The sequence below is a fragment of a genome, unplaced genomic scaffold (assembly GCF_019419815.1).
Source record: "Pyrus x bretschneideri cultivar Hongxiangsu unplaced genomic scaffold, Pyrus_bretschneideri_v1 Contig19, whole genome shotgun sequence".
Taxonomy (NCBI): Eukaryota; Viridiplantae; Streptophyta; class Magnoliopsida; order Rosales; family Rosaceae; genus Pyrus; species Pyrus x bretschneideri.
In genome coordinates this window covers 3,993,692-4,006,881 of record NW_025999490.1, presented here as the reverse complement: position 1 = coordinate 4,006,881, position 13,190 = coordinate 3,993,692, and the positions used below count along the sequence as shown (strand labels likewise).

Genomic DNA, 13,190 nt, shown 5'->3' with positions numbered 1-13,190 from the left:
TTGCTGAATGTTTAATTTGTTTTCTTCCTAAAATTAGAAACGTTATAGATATGTTTTAACCAACGGAACTTTGTTTAGCCTACGTATGCATCAATACATGGGAGTAGGATTCCTTCCCTTCATTTTTTTCCTCCCCTTTCCTTCCCGCCTATTTGAACGGTTACAGTTAAGACACGTCAACATCTTATATTAATTTTTTATAGAAAGGGAAAGACAAAATAGAGAATTTAAGAGAAGGTCCCTACTCCCAATAAATGATAAAGACTGTTTCTAAATTACTTCTAATACTTCTTTTATTATTGAACTAGTACAAGGTTTTACGAAAACTCACTGCTTTTAGTTGGTTTCGTGAAATGGTACAAAAATCATCATAAAATATATTTTCATGTAGCCCTCGGTGCATCACAAGCTTCGTGTAAAGTTATTTAAAAATGCTCAAGATGAAGGAATTCTGCTCTGGCATGTCTCTTTTATTGGTAAGTAGTAACTAGACGGAGAGAGTTTCAAGGAGCAAAGAGCGAGTCAAAATAATTGTCTTAACCACAAGTAAACAAGATAAGAAATGACAACCTCAGAAAAATAACTGCTAACAAGAAAATCAAACAAATCCCGTCCTATTTTCTGTATAGAAAAGCCATCCCCCTCTAATCTGCACATATATAGTCCTCCTCTGATATCCAAGCAAGAAAAAAAAAAACGCGAAATTTAACCTGACGATGGCTAATTCTAATAGTATCTTTCTTGTCTCTGCCCTTTGCTTCTTGTCGCTCGTCGGCGTCGCCTACTGCGGCGAGACCCTCAATGTGCACGGCATCGTTTACTGCGACAACTGCCGCATCCAGTTTGTAACCAGAATCAGCGAGACCCTCAAAGGTACGTATGTTCAACCTACAGTACCTGATGCATTATCTATATATAGTTAAAACTTAAGAGTTACTAAATATAAAACAAACTAGATTGATACTCGATATCAGACAATTTCTTTTCTCTTCCCTGACGTTGCATTGCATGCATGGAATGGTACGTATGTGCAGGTGCAAAGGTGAGATTGGAATGCAGAGAGAATGAAGGGGGGAAAATAACTCTAAGCAAAGAGGCAGACACCGACGACTTAGGAACTTACTCCATTCCGGTGGAAGGAGACCATGAAGAGGAGGTTTGCGAGGTGATCTTGGTGAAGAGTCCCAAGGAGGACTGCAGCGAGATCAGCAACGAGCTTCATGTGAAGCTCAGCGCGAGGATCAGTCTCACGAACCACAACGGCATTACCGGGCCTCATCGCATGGCTAACCCTCTCGGTTTCATGAAGAAGGAGGTTGATCCTAAGTGCGCTGAGGTCCTCAAGGAGCTCGGACTCACCCCCGATGGCGACATTGATGATGGCGGTGCTGAATAAGCCATCAATAATTTTACATACTTAAACAGTAGGAATCGATATCCCGGCCTTCATTTTTCGATCATGTGTAATCAATAAATGGGTTTTATTAATTTCCCCTACTAATCCAACGTGATGTATGAGAGATGTAAAGTATACATCGATCGATCTATCGATCTGCGGTAGTAGTACTTAATTGGGGGTATATTTTTGTTAGGGTTAGCTGCAATATTCTTCAAATCTTGATTAATCAAGTTGCTTGTGATCAGCTGCTACTCCTTTTTTCTACATACACGCACACGCACGCACACACACACACACACACACACACACACACACACTTGGTCTGGTTTGGATCATTTGCTTGAATTATTAGTTTCAGTACATATTCATTTTTTTTCCTTTTAATCACGACAAGGTTTCACGCAGTCTCCTTAATTAATTATCTGCTTGAGTTTTTCTTCTTGACATAATAGAGGTTAAACCCTTTGATCAAGGACCTTAATGAATCTTGTTCATGTTCTTTGCAAGGCCGAACCATAAAAATTGAGTTTGTGATATATATTACCCAAGTTTCTCCTCCTCAATTGGTAGCTTATACAAAAAGAGTTTGTGATCATAAAGTGCGTATAAACAATAAAGCAAATTCTATTAATCTATGATTTCTAGCCATGAAAAAAAAGTATATGATTCCTTGGCCATTCACAGCAATGTTATTCTTTTTCTTTATATATGAATCTGAATATGATACTATGTGTATCGAACTTAAGATGACGGAGGACAGAGTTTGTGTTATTTTAGATGTAGGAGAGTTAAAAGAAGGAATCGTCATTTAATTAAGAAAAGTGATTGGAGAATTGGTAATTCAGGGGTTAAAAAATTATTTACTGCAGTTATATCTCGAAAGTGGATGTTTTGCACTTTTCAGGTTGTTCGGAAGAACACCACTTTCATCATTTGGCATGTCAGTTTGGGCCCGTAATATATGAATTCGAAGAAAATGCAACTTTTGCAGAAAAATGCTCTCCCTTCTCCCACAAAAGTGGTGGTTTGAGCCATTTTTCAGAGAAATCTACAATTTACTTAAAAATGAGGGTTGTTTATTATTTGTCTTTTGGGGTTTGAAGGGGTTTTATTGCTTGTCTTTTAGTTTTCTCAAGCGAGCTTTTATAATATGTTCTTAGGCCTCGTATTGGGCATCTTTCATTCAATAAAAATTTAGAAAACGAGAATTTCTTTCACAACTTATAGTATTCCAGAAATTCTTTCCAAGAGTAACTGAGGTTCGTAATCCCTAAACCTAAACTTCCGCCAAGTCATAAAAGATGGAGGAATAAATTGTTTTTAAACTCGTCATCTTTATTAGTTATAATTACAAGTGAAGAATAGGACAAATAGATATGTATAAAGAGAATTCTCATGCTAGTCAAACAGAAAGGTAATATGGTAACTAAATACCATTTGCCATAAACTTTATCTATCACAACCATTCTACTTTCTCCCCCAACTCAACTGAATAATAAGTGAACAATGTTGTAGATCAGCTAAGCAAATGAAGCTACAATCTAGACCTTGGATTGTGTTGTTTTCAATTTCCTCTCTAATGACTTATACAACATTTAACGGATGATATTATAGGTGCCCTTATGAGCCGATCTATTGTTATTAATGATATGTATTAGTTTGTCTGAAGTGTCTTCACCCCTCTAGTCACCAAAAAAAAAAAAAATCTGAAATATAAAGGATTGTTTATTATCTAAAATATAAGGGTGATATATAGTAACTGAACAATCATTTGCTATCACAACCATTTTACTTTTCCTCACTCTATTATAATTTGAAGTAACTTTCAGCACATCAAAAACTTTTGTAGGTCTACAAAGCTTGAATACTCTTGCATACGGTTCAATAATTTAGCGAATAAAATATTGGGTATCTACCCATGCTTTTCGGATTCGAAACTTCTCATTTTTCTAAATTGTTGTAATCGTTTTGAACCATCCCTATATCCTTAAAAATAATAACAATGTGTGTATATATATATAAAACTTGAATACTCTTCAACAGAAAGGCTGTGTTCTATTAATATGATTACATTTTTCCTCATTACATCACAAACCCAAAGAATTTGAGAAGTTGTGAGTGACCATAATATTCTCATGTCATGTTATTAATCTATGTGCTATAATATAAGTGAATATACATAAACGATAAGGTCGATGTCTTATTTTTAGAGGATATTAATTAAATATAAAAACAAAAACACGTTTGTTATAATTTAAGTAAAATAATAACACCACCTAATGTTATGAGTAAATTCAATATTCTTCGACCATATAGTTGATATGCTATAATCTAAAGTATAATATTAATAAAAACGTACCCATGTATAAATAAATTAATATCATGTAACGACGTGATTGTAGTCTAATATATAAAGTGTATACTTCTTGAAGTGAACAGTCCACTAAATGACCCATAAACGAAAACTAACCCGATTAATCTAAGAAACCGGGTGCCCGCTTCCCAAATTATATCACCCGCATACGAGAGAAGAAGCCAAACCCACTCGTGTCGTTTTTCTACCGATTTTGGCCCGCTCCTTCAATTAGCCGCCGCAACCCGCCGTCAGTGTGGTTCTCTTTGCCTTCCACCGCTCACTGCTAACAAGTACGTTCCTTTTCTGCTATTCAATTTTCCTTTAGTTTTCTTGTTCGTCGAAATTTAAACAATTGTAAAAGTTTCAATTTTTTTTTTTATTTCTTTGAGTTTTTAATTTCATCATTGAAGGCCATGGCGGCAAGGGCTTCCAGAAAATTGCTGAGAGACTTTTTGTTCAAAAGGGCATGCGCAGCTCCTGTTGCATGTGCCAGACATTGTTCTTCTGCTGCTCAAACTGCTCCAAAGATTCCTCATTTTTCGAAGAAAGTACGCTCTCTCTCTCTCTCTCTCTCTCTCTCTCTCTCTCTCTCTCTCGTTGCAAATAATCACAGAGGAAGAACTATGAAACTTAAAGTGTTGATTTTTTTTCCAGTAAATTTTCAAACCCATCTCTCCAAATTGGTGTTTTTCACTTTTCCTTGCTTACAATTTAATTTTGGTCGATTTTTGTTCAACATCTTGCATGTTTTAAGAAAATTTTGTTTGATTTTCTGAAGTGGGGTGTGTACCTGTTTTGAACTGTAGGGGAGGTTGTTGACGGCAGCCACCTTAGGCTTAGTTATCGGTGGCGGAGCTTATGTGAGCACTGTGGATGAAGCAACTTTCTGGTACCGAATTTCATTTTTCGAGTCGAAGTTTTGCTCTGTTTGCATTTGAACTTTCTTTGGGTTTACCAGTTGCGGTGTTTATGTTTATTTCCAATGACTGTTATCTTAACCAAGCATTCTATCAATGAGAAGATTATGATCGTAACAGAGGTAGAACTCTTTCAAGGCAATCTTGGATGCTTGGATTTTGTATATTCTAGTGCTGCATTGTTTCAACCTGTGTGAATTTTGTTTTGGAGGAGGGCGAATTTCTGTAGATTTCTCGTAGTCACCTAAAAACTTTGGAATTAATACTCTTTAACTGTGAAATCATAAATTTCTTGTGCTAAGTTTATAGGCGTCTTGAGGCATTAAAGAATAAACCTTCTGTTTCCTGCGATGCACATTACTTATTGGTCAGAGTGTAAGGGTGAAGCCTTTCACAAGATACTTGTATCTGTTTCTTTACGGGTTTAACGAGGCACCTAAAGGATCAGTTAAAAGCATGAGCACTTAATTCTCAATTCATTTATCTTCGTATTTTCTTTTGCCAAGATGGTATTCGACCCCATCATGATGTCTGGGTCTTGGTGGATGCACTAAAGACTGAAATTGGAATTTCTTAACTCATTGGTAATTCGATGGTACTCATTAGGTAATAAATTATGAATTGCCATCTCGTTATGTTCTGCATCGTTCTTGTCATGGCAGTATGTTTTTTCTAGTTTGTACTTATTTCTGTGTATTAAGTAGAAACCACGTAAGCCAATTCATTTATCAGTTTGTTGAATGGCTTAAGTTTTTGTGAAATATTGAACTTAAAAATTAGTTACATTTATTGCTAATTTTTGGATATCAACTTTTTGAAGTGGCTGGCTATTCTCAGCTACAAAAATTGTGAATCCATTCTTCGCTCTTCTGGATGCTGAGGCTGCTCACAGATTGGCTGTCTCAGCTGCAGCACGTGGTTGGGTTCCTAGAGAGAAGAGACCAGATCCATCAAATTTAGGGCTAGAAGTTTGGGGAAGGAAGTTCTCCAACCCTATAGGTCTTGCTGCTGGCTTTGATAAAAATGCCGAGGCAGTTGATGGTTTACTTAGTTTAGGGTTTGGATTTGTAGAGATTGGCTCTGTAACCCCTGTTCCACAAGAGGGCAATCCAAAGCCTCGTATCTTCAGATTGCGTGAGGAAGGGTAAGAGTATATTTTATATTCTTATTATGTTGTTCTGATTAAGGCATGAATTTCCTCCTCGTATGTTGTGTTGAGTCACTTTTAAAGGTGGTGTAGGTACTTTGGCTCCTGAAAGTTTTCTTTCTGATAAGTTGGCTTGGTTCCATTTATTTTTCTAACTTATGTGTTATCAATCTACCTGATTATGTGTTCAGAGCTATCATCAATCGATGTGGCTTTAATAGTGAAGGAATTGTTGTTGTTGCAAAGCGATTGGGTGCTCAACACGGTAAGAGGAAGTTGGATGAGACTACAAGTTCATCTTCTTCAGGTGAAGAAGTCAAACCTGGAGGTAAAGCTGGCCCCGGCCTACTAGGTGTGAATCTTGGGAAGAATAAGACAAGTGAAGATGCTTCTGCTGATTATAGACAAGGGGTTCATACATTGTCGCAGTATGCTGATTACTTGGTAGGTTTTTCTCTACCAACCCAACTTGTATAACAAGAATTCACTTTTTTCCTTGGTACTCACAAATGCATCAACTTCATTGTGATGCCTGTATTAGTTTAGTGGCCAACATCTAATAAGATATGTTGTTATTGTGTTGGTTATCCATGCGGAAAAGCAAGGAGAGATGAATTTTGAATAGGCCTCCTTCTTGTGGTCTTTTAGTTGATTCATTCATTTAAAAGTTGCATACTTTCATACCATCTTTTGGCTAGCCTTTCAGATCTCACAAATTATACAACAGAATTGGTCAGGTGGGCAGCAATATTCAGGAAGTCCAATTTTATTTACTTGAATAGGATATCAACAATCAAACTTGTATCTGGAAATGATTCAGATTAAATGTTATAAAAAAGTAAAAGTCGTTCAACTTCAGCAGTGAAAGCTGAATTTGTAGTTGGTTGGAATCTGTGATTGCTGAACATCCAATTCCATATCATCATACATAATCGTCCATGATTCTTTATATTAATCCTCGGAAGTTAAGTTGTTGGTAATAATTTCCAAACTAAAAGCAATGAGGTTTTAGTTTCTGTGTATATGTGTCGAGTTCAATTCCTGTTGCATCAATTCGATCAAACTTATGCTTATCTGCCTGCAGGTGATAAATGTTTCATCACCAAACACCCCTGGGTTGCGTATGCTTCAGGGAAGAAAGCAGTTAAAGGACCTTGTGAAGCAGGTATGGAGCTCAAAGCATGAATTTTCTATTTTTATTAATCACAATGTCTGCAAATGTTACCTCCTGTAACACTTTCTTCCTATCAAGGTTCAAGGTGCTCGTGATGAAATGCAATGGGGTGAGGAGGGTCCTCCTCCATTGCTTGTGAAAATTGCTCCTGATTTGTCTAAAGAGACCTTGAAGATATTGCTGCAGTATGTATCCGTGCTAGTAATTGATTTTCTTATTCACCCCTTAACATGGTTTTCTCATGGTTCTTTGTTTATGGATATAGGTTGCCCTTGCCCTTCGCTTGGACGGATTGGTATGTTTTCTTCCAATCACAAACTTACCTATTATACTAGATTAGCATTTCATATTTCTTAATAAGAAGAACCTCTACTTAGTCCTTTTGTTCCTAAAGAAAATGGAGAAAGTTAACCTTAGTCAGTTCCCGCTGCGTGTGGTGTTCTGCATGTTGATATGTTGATGAGGTTATGATTATACATAACATATTTATCTTTCAGTATATTGGTCTATACTTAAATTCACTGCAATTTCTTCTACTCTTTATGATGTTTATTTACTTTTTCTTCTAGATTATATCAAATACAACTGTGTCAAGACCAGAAACTATTTGTAAACACCTGGTGGCTTCTGAAGCTGGTGGCTTGAGTGGGAAGCCACTTTTCGATATGTCTACCAATGTCTTAAAGGAGATGTACATTTTGACGAGGGTATGTTGTCTCTTCGTAACTCATATAACCTGTTATCCACAATATTTACAGATTCCACTTCTTTATTATGTTTGATTACTTAAATGTTTGAAGATGCATGAAGAATTTTGTCCGGATATGTCATTTCTGTACTGATCTTTCATCCTGCATGGCTTGACTACAAGAAAAGTTGGACTATTGATAATTCTTCTGTCTCTTACATTACAAAGTATAGAATTATGAAAGTAAATGACTTAAAATGGATTGTATCCTAGCTTCATGTAGAGTAGCTTGTCATTGTTTTCGGGTCTGATGACTATGTGACATTCACTGTAATTCAACTGGTGCCAAACTGATTTTCTTTTATTTACTTGCTATGGAAGGCAGTTTTATGGCTTGAAACATGTAGTCCTCTTTCGGATCTATGTGAACTATTTGTTTACAGTCAATGTTCTTCCCTTTTGGTTTCATTTATACGTTATATATTAGAGCTTGACCGTGTTAATGTAATATCATTCAGGGAAAGATTCCCTTAATTGGGTGTGGAGGCGTTAGCAGGTAAGATCAGAATCGTCCTTTGATCTTGTCTTCGTTGACATCTATTTATTCAGAATTAGAGATGCTCTTGTTTTCAAATCTTGATTATTATTTTGTCAAACTTGATCTTGTTCATGCCATTAAATTAGTGGTGAGGATGCTTACAAGAAAGTACGAGCTGGTGCGAGTCTTGTTCAGCTTTATACAGCATTTGCTTACGGGGGACCTGCTCTCATCCCCCAGATAAAGGTATTTTCTGATGCGTTCGTTCTGCATAAACCTTTTTTTTTCGCCTAACGTCAAAGACGTGCATATAATACTCATTTTATTCTTCTTAGGCTGAATTGTCCGAGTGCTTAGAAAGGGATGGTTACAAGTCCATCAGTGAAGCAGTTGGTGCAGATTGCAGATGAGTTTTGCCCCAGGTATAACAAAATATACATGCAGTGCCCTTATTTGCGGAGCAAATTTCTACGTTGCATGGTGTAAATTTTGGTTTTTTTAACCGATTTTATTTTATTTTATTTTTCGAGAGGGGGTCGGAGAGGACCCGTAAAGTGCGAGAAATTTTGGAAAGAGGCATTATTTGCAGTTTGTACTGTAACCTTTGAACTGTGAATGCTAAATTTAATTGTAGCAAAATGGAAAAGAAAAATCTGTTGCCTTAGAATTTATATTTACAAATTCAAAACCTGTGTGTTTTTATTATTAAGTTATTGCAAGCTAACACATCCACTGAAGAATGTGAAGGTTTTATTTATTTATTTATTTATTAAGTTATTGGACCGCAGTTTATTTATTTATTTATTCTTTACCGAACGACAAACCTTTGTTTATTTAATTTGACCTAATTCTACCAAAGAAAAAGGGGAATACAAAATTTAATTTTTGATTTTTCATCAACCAAAATGGACCTAAATATAAAGAAGTTCTTCATTGACGGATAAATCTTGTAGAAATGCTGCGGGATTTGAGCGGGGTTAATGTATTGTGCCTGAAACACTAGCTATTCATATCCCGTCACTATCTCTTATTTGGAAAAACCTTTTAAACACAAATAATGCTTTTCCCCTATTACTAGTATTTCCACCGCCCTCAATCACTTTGAAACACATCATTTATTCTCGAAATTCTAATTCCAACCGATTTTCCTTCATGTTCCACATTTTTTATTAAAGAGAAATCTTGGTAGATTTTTTTATTAGGTCAATTCTTACACTAAGTGAGACTAGTATGACATCATATCAGATTAAATTTTATTAAGTCTCATATTTTTACGAGTAGTGCCCTATGAATCAGATGGTTCATAGTCATAAACTAATTGAATTTTCGTCCATGGCCGTTGGATTTGATCGTGCGGTTGAAAATGAATGACCGGATGACTTGCTATGACTATTATATTGGCAAGTAATTAAAATTTGAGAATTTAGGATTTTGGTGCACAAAAATGGTGACAAGTAGGGTGTTTTCCAATAAGACATCAAAACACCCGACTTGTGAACAGTAATATATATTGCCAAAGCTTATGAAAATTAAAATTCTCTTTGAATTTCAAAGATTGAAATTCTCTCTCTTTTTTTTTTTTTTAATCAATGACGATCTGGTCCATTTAAAAGAAGAATTCAGTATAAGAAGGGGAAGAAGAAACCAGCCTTCCTGTGTCTGAGTCTCCATTCATAGTTTCTCACATTCTTTCGTATGTCCTTCTTGATGGGATATTTTTTTAGTGTACCAAATCATACGCCTGACACATTAAAAAATTTCTCATCTTTAATTTAAGTTTTGTGCTCACTTAGCCAATCTATCCGTCCACTTGTTACATGGTCAACTGTTTCAGGCCGCATAAAATATTTATTTATGTGCTCATTTGCATGATTGAGTTCGATTCCACATTAATTTCCGTGAATTTTTTTCTTTTCCGACCGATATTAATTCCATCCACATATTAATTATATAGGGATGAAAGATTGCAATACCAATTTGTGTGTGTGTGTGTGTGTGTACAAATACACACCAATAATTACCATTAGGCTAATTCACAATACACATTTTTCAATTTCGTGAAGTTACTATTATATATGGAATATTGTGGAAGAATAAATTAGGACAATATGATGATTCAGCTGCATGGTTGACCACCTGAGCCGCTCCTCCGCCTCTTCAGCACCGGGAAAACTTGGTGAAACCCGCCTTGTTCTGCGGCCACATGCCACTCTTCCACCACCCCATCCAACTCAAACTGGTGCACCACATCTGAACCCTCATATACACAACCCTCCGGGAACCCGGCCATCCCCTGACAAGGCGGCTTGGTTTTCCGTCGCCCAGCCCCCACAGGCACGTTCCGTAGGGCCCCGCCGGCCGTCCAGTACCTCTGGCAGCCCTTGCAGAAGTGTCTAGGTTGGTTAACATTGTAGTTATTGAAGTAACAAAATTTAGTCTCCATGCTTTTGCATCTTGGGCATGGTATGATCCTATCTGGCCGCTTCTCCACCATTTGATCATCTTTTATGGGTTCTTCTTTTACTTGTGATGATCTGTTCTGCAGTGTAATCATTTTCCCGAAAAGCTTAATTCCATGAACATCTTGGCCGTTTTGGACCTGAGCCATGGGATTTGTTTGAGAGAGAGAGAGAGAGAGATGGTTTATGTTTTGAGAAACATACACCTTGTATGGTTTAAGGAAAGGTGTTGTGCTACTACGAGTGCTTATGTATTTATAGAGGAAGTGAGAGGATAAAAGTGCTTAAATTAAAAGCAGGATTGTATGTGTAAAATCCATATGACAGCCGCCAAGAGCTAGGGCAGGTGGTTTGCAAAAGTTGACGGTGAGCTTTTTGTCCACATCATTACTCCACGCTATCATCATGAAGTCTAAAAGTCGATCCCAGTCCAGGTAGGTCGCGTACAAAGTGTTAGTGGTTGATGGATGGGAAGCATAAAGAGACCGATTAAAGCATGTTTTGCTAATGAAAGTTGTCGTTGTGTGCATATTATACCCTAAAATCAAAAGTTGTGGAAAAATAAAAAGCAATAAAGTAAAAGTGCTTGCTTTGAGAAATCTCAATGCATTAGGGTTTTTGCTTTTGGTTGATTAAACAAAACCAATGCGATATCTAATTAGCGACTTTAAGCAGTACTGGTGAAGCAGAAGCTTTGTATCTGGAAAACTTTATATATACTTTCTAAGAAAAGAGAAAAATGAAAGATTTTAGTTAGGTGGTCTTAAAGCTAGAGCTTTTTTAGAAAGCATGGATGGAGAACAAGGGGGTTTCGATATGGTGCTAGCATATGGTGCTAGCATGATTTCAAAGGTGCCAATTACAGTATGTTTCATCCAGATATCAGTAATCACTTTAAAGATCTATAATGGTATTATTTAATGGATAAAGAATCAATAGTAAAGATCCAATAAACGAGAAAACACTTTTGTATGGTTATTCAATCACGCTATTCATATGTATATGTATCTTTTACAAAAGCATCAGATTCTTTGTAATTTAGTCTTATTTAATCTAGCGCTTATCTTATTTAGTGTGAGAGCTGCTCTAATTAAACGAAGTTACTGAAATTTCTATTTAGATGACCAAGGCAAGATTATTCAATCTAAAAAAGAAAGGTGAAAAAAGAAAAACTTTACGCATCTATACATGCCTTAAATGATTTTTGTTGTCCTATCAGATTCTGCCAGCAGTGAGCCAGCATAAATGCCTCCTAGGAGGGGATGCATGTCTTACATATATATTACTTGAACTATGTTTTATAGCAATTAGGCGATGTTTAAGGCATGTTATTGGGTCATTCAAGTGGGATATCACTTGTGCTACTAAGATAATGTTATTGCTAAACACTTTGTTTCAAAGCCATCTTTTCAGGTTCCAATAGATTTGATGATTAACTTTGTTGCTTCCTTTTGATCACACTTTGACGCTTGACATTGTAGTGTTTGTGGTCCTGGGTACCTTTCAGTTTGCAATAATAATAATAATAAAAAGCAATGTGAAAATAATGGGATTTCTTTCTAAGAAATGGTAACAAGATTTTCTCAAAAGTAGAACTTTTCATTTACTTTTTATCACCTTATGTTTTTTACATAATATTTTATAATTTTGACACGAAAAATTGACGTTAAACTGAGAAGTGTCGAGAGTTCCTTAGCATGCCCTTTTTCTTTAATAAAGGAATCTTTATTCAATTTAAATTATGCAAACAAGGAACCTCATTTCCAACACTTTTCATAACCTGCATAACGCAGACAGACAAAGTAGCACAATTCAAAAGTCCCTTTTAGTCAAAAGATTAAAGGATATGTAAAGAACAAAGTGATTTAATTGAGAGCATCTTTTTGATGGTTTGGGGTACCTCTTTTTAGGGGTGAAAATGCCTTTCTAGTGTGCCTGTAAAGAGAATAAAAAAACATCACAAGAATAATATTGGCATTTCCTTTCTCATAGCCAATTTTGAAGTTGAAATGTTCAAATTATTCCCTTAATTAGTTCAAGGTAATTTTCATTTGACGGGCATTTACTTTGGAACTAAACAAGGTTGGTAGGTTAATCCTAGGTGGCAGATGAATGTATATAACTTGCTTCCCCCTGGCAATCCGAGAAAAACTTAGATAGAATTGACTAACCACGTTATACGTAGAACACTTCTCACAAAAATATAAAATATCAAGTGTGTTTTGTGTCCAACACAATTTAAAAGTAGTTCTCCCAATTTAAGAGATACCTTAATCAAACAATTCTACTGGAGTTTCTGTTCTATACTTCCCATCAAATCACGCTTACGGTTGTTAATTTGTAATATCACATTTCTCACTTTTTAAGAGAGGAGATGTGATATGTCCTCTAATATCTAATCGCATATCACTTCTTGTTATATCTTTTTTAAATAAAGCCAATCTAGGGTGAGTTGGAAAGATTAGTATTAAGCAATGCTCGTTGCTTTGCTGTTAGGGTTTTTTAATCCGTG

General features: G+C 36.0%; 3 protein-coding genes across 3 annotated transcripts; 2 read left to right on the top strand and 1 right to left on the bottom strand.

Annotated features, from left to right (window-relative positions):
* Positions 1 to 127: 127 nt before the first annotated feature.
* Positions 128 to 1,643, top strand: LOC103940548 (olee1-like protein). The gene is made up of 2 exons (XM_009350719.3): positions 128 to 873; positions 1,035 to 1,643. Exons 1-2 carry the CDS (start codon positions 717 to 719, stop codon positions 1,394 to 1,396), a joined length of 519 nt encoding a protein of 172 aa, XP_009348994.1. The 5' UTR covers positions 128 to 716; the 3' UTR covers positions 1,397 to 1,643.
* A 2,241-nt stretch (positions 1,644 to 3,884) lies between these two features.
* Positions 3,885 to 8,890, top strand: LOC103940808 (dihydroorotate dehydrogenase (quinone), mitochondrial-like). The gene is given in 13 exon segments (XM_048582294.1): positions 3,885 to 4,045; positions 4,166 to 4,303; positions 4,562 to 4,644; positions 5,493 to 5,816; positions 6,011 to 6,263; positions 6,904 to 6,984; positions 7,072 to 7,153; positions 7,156 to 7,178; positions 7,259 to 7,288; positions 7,563 to 7,700; positions 8,200 to 8,237; positions 8,366 to 8,465; positions 8,555 to 8,890. Coding segments are annotated over 12 exon segments (1,362 nt in total). The 5' UTR covers positions 3,885 to 4,045; positions 4,166 to 4,168; the 3' UTR covers positions 8,630 to 8,890.
* A 1,171-nt stretch (positions 8,891 to 10,061) lies between these two features.
* Positions 10,062 to 10,940, bottom strand: LOC103940896 (dof zinc finger protein DOF1.5). The gene has a single exon (XM_009351106.3). The coding sequence runs from the start codon at positions 10,825 to 10,827 to the stop codon at positions 10,336 to 10,338; it is 492 nt and encodes a 163-aa protein (XP_009349381.1). The 5' UTR covers positions 10,828 to 10,940; the 3' UTR covers positions 10,062 to 10,335.
* Positions 10,941 to 13,190: the final 2,250 nt, after the last annotated feature.